At 37.7% G+C, this 13,339-nt stretch overlaps 2 protein-coding genes across 3 annotated transcripts; one reads left to right on the top strand and one right to left on the bottom strand.

Annotated features, from left to right (window-relative positions):
- Window positions 1-890: 890 nt before the first annotated feature.
- Window positions 891-7,291, bottom strand: LOC306835939 (transmembrane protein 150A). Of its 2 annotated transcripts, XM_079362752.1 has the most exons (8): window positions 7,283-7,291; window positions 7,093-7,159; window positions 4,412-4,459; window positions 4,261-4,323; window positions 4,104-4,171; window positions 3,887-4,017; window positions 3,313-3,490; window positions 891-2,127 (listed from the first exon to the last, which is right to left on the bottom strand). In XM_079362752.1, exons 2-8 carry the CDS (start codon window positions 7,155-7,157, stop codon window positions 1,934-1,936), a joined length of 747 nt encoding a protein of 248 aa, XP_079218878.1. In that variant the 5' UTR covers window positions 7,158-7,159; window positions 7,283-7,291; the 3' UTR covers window positions 891-1,933. The 2 variants fall into 2 exon arrangements, with proteins under 2 accessions (XP_079218878.1, XP_079218877.1); XM_079362751.1 differs by lacking the exons at window positions 7,093-7,159; window positions 7,283-7,291 and adding an exon at window positions 4,617-4,826.
- Window positions 7,292-8,257: 966 nt separating this feature from the next.
- On the top strand, window positions 8,258-13,334 carry LOC306835800 (NFU1 iron-sulfur cluster scaffold homolog, mitochondrial). Its single transcript, XM_079362544.1, has 8 exons — window positions 8,258-8,363; window positions 8,816-8,916; window positions 9,006-9,141; window positions 10,621-10,687; window positions 10,777-10,888; window positions 11,534-11,597; window positions 12,110-12,284; window positions 12,651-13,334. Exons 1-8 carry the CDS (start codon window positions 8,299-8,301, stop codon window positions 12,717-12,719), a joined length of 789 nt encoding a protein of 262 aa, XP_079218670.1. The 5' UTR covers window positions 8,258-8,298; the 3' UTR covers window positions 12,720-13,334.
- The last annotated feature ends 5 nt before the right edge of the window (window positions 13,335-13,339 follow it).

Below are 13,339 nucleotides of genomic sequence, written 5' to 3'. Positions count from 1 at the left end.
CATTTCATGATGTCGGGCTATTCTCTGTCATTGCACCAGCTTTAGTTACTTAACACACTGTTACTCAATATTCTTAAGGCTTTACTAGAGAAGCATTATCAAACACTTGTTTTGGGATATACATTTTCATAACAAAAGCACTGAATAAATATGTAAAAAAAAAAATACTATTGAGATGGATGAGGCATTTTCATTAACATGACATGTGCATTATCTAATCAGTTGCTTCACTATCGCAATTAATCGTATATTTTCATATAAAATGGCAAAAAAAAAACATTCAGTCTGCTCATACTAACTGAACCGGGTATGTGACATCACCTTTTTCAAGTAAGCCACGCCCATTCAAGGACAAATTATATATAAATTATATTATTCCCTGGGCTTGGATACATTCAGAAAACATCCCTCTGTTGTCAAACTTGCTCTGAGATACCAGTAAACACCTGTAAACAGCCCACACCTAGGAATGTTTCATTGGGAAAGACGCAGACAACACCCACTGTTCTGTGCATAACCAAGCTAACTCTTCTGGATTTGTTACTTTTTTTCTGAGCGTCCTTGTATCCAGTACATCGTGTGAGCAACGTGTAAAAACTGACTTGCGTGAATGTCACTCGTGTTAATCATCCAGTCTAACTGGCTCTCGTTTCGTCACAAGGGCTTAGAATCGTTGAATGGGAGTGCTGTAAAGTCCTTCACCCTTCTACATAAACTTAATACAGTCCAATATTTTCATCAGCAGAATAACCAGACTTTAATGTTATTTTTATGAAGTGCTGAAGACTTTACAGATCCACATTGTTAGGCTAACATAACTGAAGTTTACACACCTTGTTCCTTTTCTAAACAAACAACTTGTTCCTTTTCTTAATTAGAAAATTTACAAAATTAGGAATTTGTTAATGTAAACAAGAAAAATATTTTACAAAAATATGCACTGATCAGCCGTAACGTTACGACCAGCTGCCTAATATTGACTCCACTATTCCTCTGAAAGTGTGCTGTGGTATCGAAGACGTTAGCAACGGATCCTGTTAGTCCTGTAAGGCCAGATTCTTTCATTGTTGAGTGATGCGTATATGCTCATTCTTGGCATTTTGGGAGCTTGACGAGGGTCAGCCCGAGCACCACGACATGTCTGCAGCTAAGCAGCCCAATAAGTAACAAAGTGCGTTGTTCTGTGCGATCTGACACCCACTTGATCAGAACCAGCATTCTAATAGCTCTGCTGTTGGAAAGGACCACACAGGCCAGCCCTCAAACTCTGTCCTCAGTTCACCGGTTTTCCCTCTTTGGACCGTTTATGGTGAATTCTGACAATTGTAGGACATGAACCCACAAGAGCTGCAGTTGGAGATTCTCTGAGTCTGTTGTCTCGCCATCACAATTTGGCCCTTGTCAAAGTCGCTCACATTCCTACTAAAGCCTATTCATCCCGCTTCCGACACATCAACTTTAAGGACAAAATTCACTTGCTGTCTAACAACTTCCAACCACTAATAAAGGTGCCATGGTGAAGAGATGATTCATGTTATTTGTTTTTCCTGTCAGTGGTCAAAAAGTTAAGGCTGATCAGTGTTAAATAAATTACCGGTACACTAAATCGTGACACCTTGAGATTGTTTTTTTCGGCACAGCAGCAATTAGGCCTGAGCAATATTAAGTACATTCTTTAGTGTTTTGTTCATTTGCCGTTAAAGCTAGTTTTTTGTTTTTAATAAATAATTTTTTTTAACTGATGGTAAGCACAGAATACCTGCAGTTTTAGCAAAGTGGTGAAACCAAAGGTGTCATTTTCCCCAAAAAACATCTTTCATGTTCGTTAAAAATGTTAGTCCTTCAGCAATGATCCAACCACAGTTTCTACAGATGTCTTACTCAGTCCATTCTCAACGCCCACATGCTTCATCTGGACCCTGGCAGCCTCATATCACGACAGAGTCATCATCAAAGGCTTTTCTTCTTCCCGTTCGGACAACAGATTTGTAATCATGTAGGATGAGAAGAAGCAAAACTCCACGGCGTAGCTGAGCTCAAAAAGCTCAAGGTTAGCGCTGAGCATCCATTCGAATACAGCCCCCAAGTGGGCATAAAAGTACTGGTCCTGGGTAAACAAAATAGTATCTGAAGGTTTTTAAGTTAAGGATGCATTGAACAGACATTTACAGTATATGGTAACCACAAATCAAACTGGAAGGTGACAGTATATTGTCCTGCATATTGCATATTGTCCTTTGCTTCACATTAAAAAGAGCGTATTTCAAAAATGCTTGCTATGCACACATGTTGTATACTAGTGAGCACAGAAACAAATACATTTTGTATCGAGCAATTTTATATTAAAGCTGCTCTGAGGAACTGTAGGTTTGGTTTCGACCCCAACACAGCCGCACCTCTCTTTGCTGATTTTGCCCAGTACTTTTGTAGATGTTGCTTTTTAACCAAAAACATTTCACCCAGCTTTCCTTTAAAAGTCATGGAAAATGGTCAACAAAAGGCTGTTTCTTTGACACATTATTAATCCCTTCATTTTACACCTACCCTACAGCAGCGGTTTAAGGCTTGAATAATAACAGCATAGAAATAGTCAGTCTTCTTCCTGATGGTCCTGTTTGTCTTTTTAGGTCCTAAAGAGTCATTAATATTGATAGCCTGTTTCATGACAAGATAGTGTCCGGCGTTTTAAAGGTTTAATCCAGATAAAAATTGTCTTGGTTTTGATAATCGCTGTCTATCAAACATGGATCGAGTAATCAAACTCATTTTTATCCTAGTTTTTCAAAGAAAAAACTGAATTGATACCGATTTTTAAGTGTTACAAAAATGTGGACCAGTGCTTTTAATGGGGACTTCACGCTAATATAGTCCACAAGGTTAACACGTTAACTTTCTTTGACCTTAAATGAAACCATAAACAGCTTCATTCCTCAGCTTTTGATTCCTCGTGTTGAAGTTTTAAGATATGAGAGTGTTATATTTGCAACAGTGGTGTTAGAGGAAATCACTGGTTAAAGATTGATGTAGTTACACGTATTACTCATTTGTTCTACATGTCATTCATTCAGCCGTTCCCACTTTGTAAACAGAGCAGCAGACTGGATCCATATGGCAGAAAGGAACTTAAGTGTTGTAGAGCAGCTGGAGAGAGTCATTAGATAAAATGTCCTGTTTCCAGTCATACCAAAGAAACCCCATAAAGTTTACAAGCATTAACCACCTTTCACAAATGCCCTTAAATAGAAGAGAAGCTTTGAACTCTAAAGTCAACATACAGCCAATAATTCAGCTCCAAAATGTACAAAAGGATACAGCAGATGGTGACGATAGCTTGGAGTACAGTGGAGATGATGCGCAGAGGGTAGAGAAACTTCTCATATCCTGTCAGAACACACTTCCTGGTCAGCGAGGTGAGCAGCATGGTGTAGAAGCAGATGCACGTGAAGCTAACGGCAGCTCCAAAGTAGTGCAGGAGAGCCAGGTAGCCAGGCTGTGTAGGAGAGGCAGACCATTTTCATTGTCATGTTTGAATAACGGCAGTGCTTTAACAAACATTGGTTTTAACTGAATGTTTTGTCAGTGCAATATTAAGAAATCAAAACAACAATCACGTCCATGCAGCTGGATTAAAACTAGTTTATTGTAAGGTAACAAATAGGGACATATTGATTATTCTTTTCTCAGAAATTTCCCAATTTTATCTAAATCTTACAAATGGTATGATTAAAAGAACAATAACACATATTTCCCTCTGGCTTTATGGTTCTGTGAGACTGTACATATAACAACAAAATATTGACTTTTAGTTTTTGATGCAGGGAAAACATTGGTACAACAACATTGGTTTTTTTTTTTACACATTTAGCAGGAGGTGTGTAATACTTACATTGCAGTTTGCAGCTACAAATGCCCCCATGGATGCCACCAACCCGAACACCAGGGCGATCCTGCTGTGCATGACTTGACTCGCATGTTTCTCCATAACGTGTGCATGGTGGAGTATACAGAACAGCAGGACTGAAAGGAGAACACAGTTGGTAATGCAAATAAGGATCAAATCATGTGAGCGTATAATGTGTGAGGAACTTAGCAGATAAACTCACACATGAAGGCTCCAGCGTTGATCGTCGCTGTAAAAAGTGAATTTTCTGGTGCATTTTTTCCACTTGAGCTGGAATCAAACATTCAAGGGATTATTTTCCACTATTTGATTGTAATGGGAAGTATTAGCAGAAAGGTAAATGAGCATGTTTATCTCACCTTATAGTTGGAACAAAACAACATCCAGTGGTCTGATTCCCTTTGCAGTAGTTGTCGTCGCCCCTGAAAAGTCAATGAATGAGCTTCTGTTAAATCTGCAGCAGCATCATTCTTATGTTTATCTGTCAAGGATATACAAGACCAAACTCACCAATCACTGAGAGAGCACACGTGATAGTTTGAGAGAGCAATGGCATATCTGAAATTATAAAACAAAAGAGAATCTAAAACATTACCACTCAATGTTAGGCTGCTTCTACTAGGAAATTACAGGTTTGATCCAACAATATTTTATTTTACTTGCACAGGGATACAGAGATATATATCTTATCTTAATTAAGTATATATCACAGTACCTGTTCATTGACTCCTGTTGCATGAGGTGTGTGCTTTTTATTTTATTTCTCAGTATTTTGTGAGTGCTGAGTGCTTGGTGCATTTTATTTCCCCTCATCCCTTCCACTTTGTCCGCTTCACTCTGCTCACCTGCACTGGATCTTAAATCAACACATCTGCCTGCAATCATCTTCCCCTACAAGAACCGCAACACTCAATCTCTGCCGGATCGTTGTTTGTTGGTTACAAGTCTATCTTCAGTTTGCCTTGCTTACTAACTTCAAGAAGTAATTTTTTGCCTGCCTTTTGTCCCCAGGATTATCTACCACACCCTACAAAGCAAACCACCAACTAACTAACCTGCCAGCCAGCCACCTCCTGCTAGCTGCCCTGGACACCTACCCCTGCTTATTCAAAAATAAATCCTTTTTTGACATAATCATTCTGGTCTGCATTTGGGTTCAGCCGCAGTTGTGACAGTAACAACAAAGAAAACTGTCAGAGATGAATTAATACATCACTTTGTTAACTCTAAAGCCTTTAGCTGATAAAAAAATTGTAGAAGTTAAAATATTATGCCTAAATAATGTTATTATTATACTGATTCATGGGTTATCCAACACACATTTATCTGATTGTGACAATATTTAAGATGTCATTCAAACACTTTCTTGATAACTTAAGATTGCTGGGCTGTAAAAACAATTAAATGTATTTAGGTGGAAGAAGAAACTGTCTGTTAAGCTTGAATAGTTTTTCTTTTGTGCAGATTCATTGTTTTCTTGACATTACAAACTGTGTGAACAAAAAGCTCCAGCAGTTAGTGTATTGTTTATCATACCATATCAACAGAGATAGGAACAAGATGACGTCATAAAAGTGGATGACAAAAGTGAATGAAGAAACGTCATACCGGTGGTTATTACAAATAGGGCATAATAGTTGTCAACAATGAATGACGAAAAGATAAATGGGTGTGCATTTTCCAGTTGATGGAGCAATTTATGGAACAATTTTGTCTACAGTCACAAATGTTCAAACCTTGCATCAAACAGAATTAGCCAGATGACATGTTTCAAGCCTGCTGTTTCTTTTACATAACACATACATGTACGGAGCAGCTAAGTTATTAATATTGCTTTGTTAGGAAGACTCAAGGTCCATTTAAGAGACATAAAGCAACATACACGTTAAAAAAATGGTATAGGACAATTAAACTAAGCAGTGGTGAGTCTTTTGGTGCCCAAGGCAAAAATCATCACCATTATGTCTGCCAGAGTCCTGGTGCTTACTCCTCTCACTTTTTCTCTGATTTTTTTTCTCTCCTATAGATGTAACATTTCTCTTCATTTTGCTTTGTTTACTTTCATTAACCTGGAGATCATTTGGTTTTCACCAGAATAGTGCATGTACCACCTATCAGGGAATGAAAATAAATGTAGTTGCTGTTAGGTTTGGTCATTGAGGCTTAAACTTGCCTGTTTTGCTGTGACTGTTGTGTTTTTGAACATTAAGACTTAGTCCACACATTTCAATGAGTGTGTGGATGAGGTTGGTTTGACACAACCCTGATCCCTTACTTTGTTTTTATCCACCTCCTCCCAAAAAGATTTTTCTTTTGGTAAGCAGAACTGCCCCTGTGGGATGAACTGAGATGAGGCCCCCTAAGAGAGGTTTTCTACAATCTTTGAAAATTTGCACATTTTGTGCCACTGCTTTAAACTAAATCGGTGGACTTTCAGGGGCCCCCTACTGGCTTTGAAAAGCAGCAAGCTATAGGTTTTTAAGCAATATATGCATAAATGCCTTCTTAAACTTGAGCCACAAAGGGGCAGTATAAAGAGGGGTACAGTAAGCTCTAAAGAGCAAATCATCTGCATATAAGATGGTTAACAAGCATGTTGCCAACCACATACCCTGTTTGACAGCTTCTTAACTGGTCCGATAGGTTATTCATGGAGACATTAAAAAAGCATGGTGAGAGTAGCCCCCCCTTGGGAAATTCCATTACCATCACCAAATAGCACAGAAACTGAAGTATCCTACATGCTTTAAAATTCAAATGCTGCACTAATACCTAGAGATGGACATTTGCTGATAATGGAAATATCTTGCTTAAGAAATGTTTTATTAAAAAAACACACTGAAAGTGCATCCGCCACAAAATAATGTAATTTCATTTCATCACTCCCTATTCAAGGCAGAGTCCAATGTTGTTGTCCTGAGTCTAAATATAACCAGCTCAGATGTAAATAATAATAATCGTGAAGAATTTGTGATGTGTTTTGGCACCTGACAGCTTTAGGATCTTTAAATTGTTTCAAACCCAGTTTGAGCTGTATATTATCAGCTCCTTTAGAAAGTTAATCTATTCAAAACTGTGTTCACTCTGTATTTGCATGTCAGCACACATATGAAGAATAAAGGTTGTAACACCAAATGTTCTTATCATGTCAGCAGCATGAATAGATAAAGTGTAATGTTTTTCAAACTTACACACTCCATGTTCCAATGAAGGACACCAGAGAGAGGGTGATGGGGAAGATAATCCAGAGAACCATGTCTTGATGGTGAGAAAAACAAGTGAAAAATTTAACAAATATTCTATAAATTGAAGTGTCTTCAAAAAACTCAGCTGTAGTCCTCTTCAGGGCGTCAGAGGTTCCTTAAAAAGTCGGCATCATACCTGCATAGCAAGATGTTCACTGGGAAAAAGAAAAAAAAAAGGGGAAACAGTCCTGACCCTGTATGACAAAAGTGTTTTTCAGGTTCTTCAAACAGACAGCTGCTGTGTCGAAGTCAGGTAGCCTATAGTCCTCCACCATCTAGAGAGTCCTGTTTTATGGGAGAGTCTGTTTCTCTGCCACTCCTTCAGAGCTACACCTTACCCTGTCAGAACAACTGTTGAGAACTATGGGGTTGGCCTTCTCAACGCTGTAACACTGTTTGTTTTACTCCAGACTGTTTTACCTTTATGCTTTAACGCATCACAGAGGTTGCTAGACTAGGTGAACATAAATATGAATGACCAAGTCTTCTAGCGACTGTGTATTTATTTGACATTGACTTTTAGAGTCCTTCTAAAAATACAGGCTGGGGAAAAACACTTAGTTATATATACGCTGGTTAGTACAGTCAAACAAGTAGGCTATGTACTGTTTTTTGCCACTTAGATTTAGGACCTTTTTTAGGATTTAGGACGTTTCTTTTCATGCTTCTAAATATTTATACTTCACATTTTTTCAAGAAGATTATTATATTTTTGCTACTGTAGGCCTACTACTTTTTAAAAGCTATTTTTCAAGTCATGACATTGATTTTATTTTCCTAATCCACCTTAAAACGTGAATAAATGAATAGGAAATAAAAAATGAGCAGATAAAATAAGGAAAAATATGCTGTTACTCTAAGATTAGATTAAGACTAGATATCACAAAATATGATGCAGTAGGCCTCAATATTGCAAATGCAAGAATATAATGTAGTGTTGGTTAATCTGTTCATCACACCAGTAACTAGACAGAAAATACAACTTTTATAACAGAAAAAAGTTGTACTGTTTAATTAGTATATTTTTGTTTCTTAACAAGATTGCGTGGGTAAATATTTTGATGATGACAAAAATAAAGTAAAAGAGACGACTTCCTGTTCAGGAGCTCGCGCGGTCTACCACACGAGGTCCTCATTTTCAAAACAAACAAAATGGCGGCGCACATGAGATGGGGAATTCGCCACTTGTTACGGGCGAGAAATACGGCTCACTTTAGGTTTGAACCTCTTCAGCTTTGAAATAGCAAATTAAACAGTTTCTGTACCCTCCGTGTGAGGATTTTTTGCAGCATAAAGTTGATGTTCAGGCGTGTTATTGAGATTATTTTAGCGAGCTAACAGCTTGTTAGCCGTCAAACAAACTGCGACACGTAGGCCTAAGGTTGTCAATTTAATCCCATTTATGTTTACAATTTTGGTGATTACAAATAAACTTTTTCTTAAATTGATCCCTTGATCTTATTTAATCCACGTGAGGGCTTTTCCTACCTAAAGGTTTGAAGTATGTAAGTTAATACAAGTAAAATATTAAAGACCTAGGATAAAGTAACTTCTGTCTTTTTTTTAAATAAATGTGCTAAAAGAATAATCTTTTATTATTACAGTCTCTTAATGTTAGAGTTTAAGTCCAGTGTTAATTGGAAACACGTTCTGATTTCTTTGTTTGAAGGTTTCAAGATCAGACCAGAAGCTCGTACCACTCACAGTCCTCGACCCAGAGCCTCAGAAAAGTCCAGCCTCGGCTCGGCGCAGGAACCACACACTTCTCAAGTGAGAGACCATTATTTGGAAACATTTATAATTTTATTCTCTGTCAACTGTTTATAATGATGCCCCCCCCCCCCCCCCATACTTTTCAGTGAGACATCTGTCAATCCAGACTCAAGACACTCCAAACCCAAGAAGCTTGAAGTTTCTTCCTGGAAAACCCGTTCTAGGAAGTGGGACGCTTGACTTTCCCTCTCCAAGCTCTGCTGAGTGTTCGTCATTAGCCAGGTTGTGGTTCAGGTTTTCTCTTTTACTTTGTGTTCTTTTAATGTTTAGGTGAAAGGTTTGACAATACTTCCTTTTGTAGAGACAGAAATCTAAAACACAGTTTTGGAATAAGTAGCAGGACAAGACATGTTTGTCCATCGAGAAGTGTTTGCTTCATTTGCTAGAAGTCATTCTTTAAAGCTCATGTTAGGAACTCTTGGTTGAACAAACGTTTCGCTCCACTGCAGACGAAGCTTGAGGAAATACCCGTTTACTGATCCTGTCTTAAACAGGTTAGAGAACAAAAATCTCATACATTCGATAAGTCTAACTTAAATAGAGGCTTTGTTATGGAAACACTGAATAAAATGCTGTTTTCCCCCTCTGACAGCGATCCTAAGGTGCTACACTAGATTGGCCTGTTATCTTTCATCGGTTATAGTAATAAAGATACATTAGCCATACACACGGGAACTAGTAACTCAATGAGGCACCATGAAATGTCATAAGGTTTTTTGTTTTGCAGGTAGGCATCAGAATTTAAGACAATGAGGAAAATAAACACCAGTAACTAATATAATATGTGTGTCCTGTCAAGGTCATTATTTTGATATTTGAAATTGTTTTCTCCATTCTGCCAGTCATTTCTGAGAGGTCGAGTTAAGGTGTTATTCATTCATCCATTTAGCCGTGTCAGAGAGGAATGATCTTGCTTAGACTGTGACATCATCTGCCGGTAATGACAGGAAGAGCTGGATTGTCAGCATAGCAGTGTACTGAAAAGTCATTGAGCTGTTTCGTGCACCAAGTGAGGTGGTGTATGTGAAGAAGAGACACTGAGGCCCTCCTGTGGAAAAAAAGTGTGCTTTAGACTCTTCTCCCCTCCAAGACACTTTAAAAGATCATGTGATGCCAATTTCAGAGAGATGGGAGGACTTGATGGTTGACTGTGTCCAAGGCAGCAGACGGGTAGATAGCCTAACGTAGTGATTCTGTTATGGACAGTAGTGCAGTCTTTCATAGAGTGAACCTGCTTAAAGCGTGTGTGCTCGAGTGTTTTTGACAAAATACACAGAAAACTACACACCAGTTTCACTTCTGGCCTTTCTCTTTTTTTTAGCAGAAGCCCAGTCAAACTCTCACTTATTGTTTGCCTTCAGTTGTTTATCTTTATGGAGTTGTCATGGTAGCAACTCTCTGACAGTGATAAAGTTACCTGTTAGAAGAGGTACTTCAGGTGACTGAGATAAACTGACAGCATGAACTGAATGAATACATTATGTAGATACCATGCCGCCCTTTCTTTTTCCATCAGTACTTACTGAAATGACTTGATGTAAAGTTAGCAGAAAAAAAGCAGGGTATTTATGTGCGGCTCCCTTGATAAAAGCTGGTTCAAGTGGATGTTTTTATCACACATACTAAAATAACATGGACACAGACTCTGTGCTGCAAAATGTTTCATTTCAAATGAATAACATGATGTCATGTTTTTATCAGGGACCTGTTTGAGATCGAAGGAGTGAAAAGTGTGTTCTTTGGTCCTGACTTTATCACAGTCACTAAAGTAAGTACTGAATATACTTTTTCACTTTGTCTCTGTGATACCACTCACCTCAAACAAGACATCACATGAGATCTTTGTTTTCTTATCAGACAGATGAGGACGTTGAATGGAGGGACATTAAGCTTCATGCTTTGGAGGCCATTACTAAGTTCTTTGAGAGTGGTGATCCAATAACAATGGGAGCAGTGCACCATGAAAGCAGTACGTTTGAAACTATCCCTTTACTCCTCTTGGAGTGATGCTGCAGACATATGCTTTTTAAAGATAGTAGACAGCAAGTATAAATGTCATTTTAGTTAATGAAAGCACAAAGATAAAGGGAGGAAGGCATAATATACTGGCAATATGGCATTGCCGTCCAAAGTCTATATAGGTCAACTTTTTACCACCTTCTCTAATGGACTTTATGGCCGGGTGTGATGTAGCTCCCTCATGCAAAGAGAAAACACAGCAACCTGGACCTCAAGGTTGAACCGTATACATTTAAAGCCACAACACTTTATATTTGTATCACAAACTTAAACAACGGATAAAGCAAGTGGAATTCTCCTTAACTCTCCATTACACATTAATAACCCCATTACCTGAAATGTTTGTAGCTCATTCAATAATCTTTATAATTTGCATTAGACTAGTAAGGAAGGATTATTAAACCTTTACACATAATTGAAGTTATTTTGTCTCAATCATAAATGAATATACCACATCTCTATATTTAAAAATAATTTAAACTCTTTATTATATGTTTTGCTGTCTTGCTCCCCTATTCCATGTTAAAGAAGGACTCATTTGCTTCTCTGCATGTTTGTGTAGATATACCCCAACTGAACATTGTCCTTATTGCAGGTCATTCTGAAGATGATGATGATATAGTTTCTATGATTAAGGAGCTTCTGGACACCAGAATCAGGTACAAAATGTGCTGCCTTAAGCACAATTGTTGGATCATTTGTTTGTCTGTTTGATGGTTATTGTGTTTTTTATTTCCTTGATACAGCTTTACAAAGCTTGTATGTGAATGAGGCTCCTAGTTAAGTGAGAGTTAAGTCAAAACTTTATTTTAACTCGAAGGGCTTTGAAAATGAACAGATACCAATTTTTTTGCGTCTTTCCGCAAGAGAAGGCCAACCAAGTTTACCATAGACTACACAATGGTGAGTTTCATATCTATCACCAGTGATTCATCTGATTATCAGTCAAGGGGCCTGAGAGTTGATTCAGCAGCATGCCTGTAAATCACATCACCATGGTCTAAGACCGATAAGAAAACTGCCTCGACAGTCCTTTTCCTACTAGTCTTAGGAAAGTTGGTTCTGTTTCTGTAGAAGAAGTGCTAGTTTTAAAATGATAACAGTCTTAATCTGTCTGAGCTTTGTTCTGCTTTGTTCTGTTTTTACTGACATGGTTCTGTTTATCTACAAGACCTACAGTGCAGGAGGATGGAGGTGATGTCATCTTTAAGGGGTTTGAAGAGGGCACCGTCAAGCTGAAACTGGTTGGTTCCTGCACAGGGTGTCCCAGCTCTACTGTCACTTTGAAGAACGGTATTCAGAACATGATGCAGTTTTATATTCCAGAAGTGAACAATGTGGAGCAGGTGATTATAAACTTTACTTGATGGATTTATAATTTTGAATGGACAGTGAATTGTACATTTTTTGTCTTTTTTCAGACCAAGTTTTACTGCTCACTACTTTGCTAAATGAAAGTTCAGATTATCAGATGCAGGAAATTGCTGTGTGACAGATTCCAGTCAATTCAATATTAGCCTCTCAAATCACTGTATTTAATCTGTGGGTGCAGTTTTTTTTAACTTTGACTTGTAGAATGGAATAAAACACTGGAAAAAAAGGGAAGACTGATTTTGAAATGCATTTAACACCTGATACTAAAAGAGTATTTATGGTCGGATGGTAACAAATATCCTTCAAAGACTTTAACATTTATCTCATTTTTTTCCTAGGTGGAAGATGAAGTGGATGAAGTTAACACAAAGGTTTTTAAGGAGCTGGAACGTAAATTACAAGATTAAAAACGTACTCTAAAAATGCACTTGTCGATCACGTGACAAGAAAATGATGCTCCACTGTGTAAACAATCACAAACATTTATCACCTTTACGAGTTACGTCTCTATCATAAGAAAGAAGAGAGACATTATTACCTGCTTTTTGTGTGCAAACCATAAACTGTTAACACTTCCAGTTGTCATTTTTATGTGAATACTGTATTACCTATTCACCAAGAGAAGGTGATAGGAATTCCTGAATCCAAGAAAAAAGTTGTTTTTCTGAAATCTGTTGAAATATTTTGCTCTGCTTGTAAATGTTTTATGTATTTATTTCTTATAAATATTGTATATTTTGAAATAATATTTTCATAGAAGATATTGTGAAAGTCTTTGGCAGTTGAAAGTCATGCAGAGTGATGATCTGATAGGCTTCCAGTTGTTGCGGCCAGAAACTAGAAGATAACCACCTTTTTCTTGTGCATAATCTACAATATAACTCAGTATTTAATCTACACTTTTTTCACAAGGCTGAAGTCAGTTAACCATCTCACCTCCATAAGATCTGTATGCTATATTTGTCTGCTTTGTGCTCTGCCTAAGATGTACTGTATCAAATCAAAGTTTAAAGAATGAAAGCCACTC

Source organism: Symphodus melops (genome assembly GCF_947650265.1).
Source record: "Symphodus melops genome assembly, chromosome: 15".
Lineage (NCBI taxonomy): Eukaryota > Metazoa > Chordata > Actinopteri > Labriformes > Labridae > Symphodus > Symphodus melops.
This window is presented reverse-complemented; position numbering and strand designations above follow the sequence as displayed.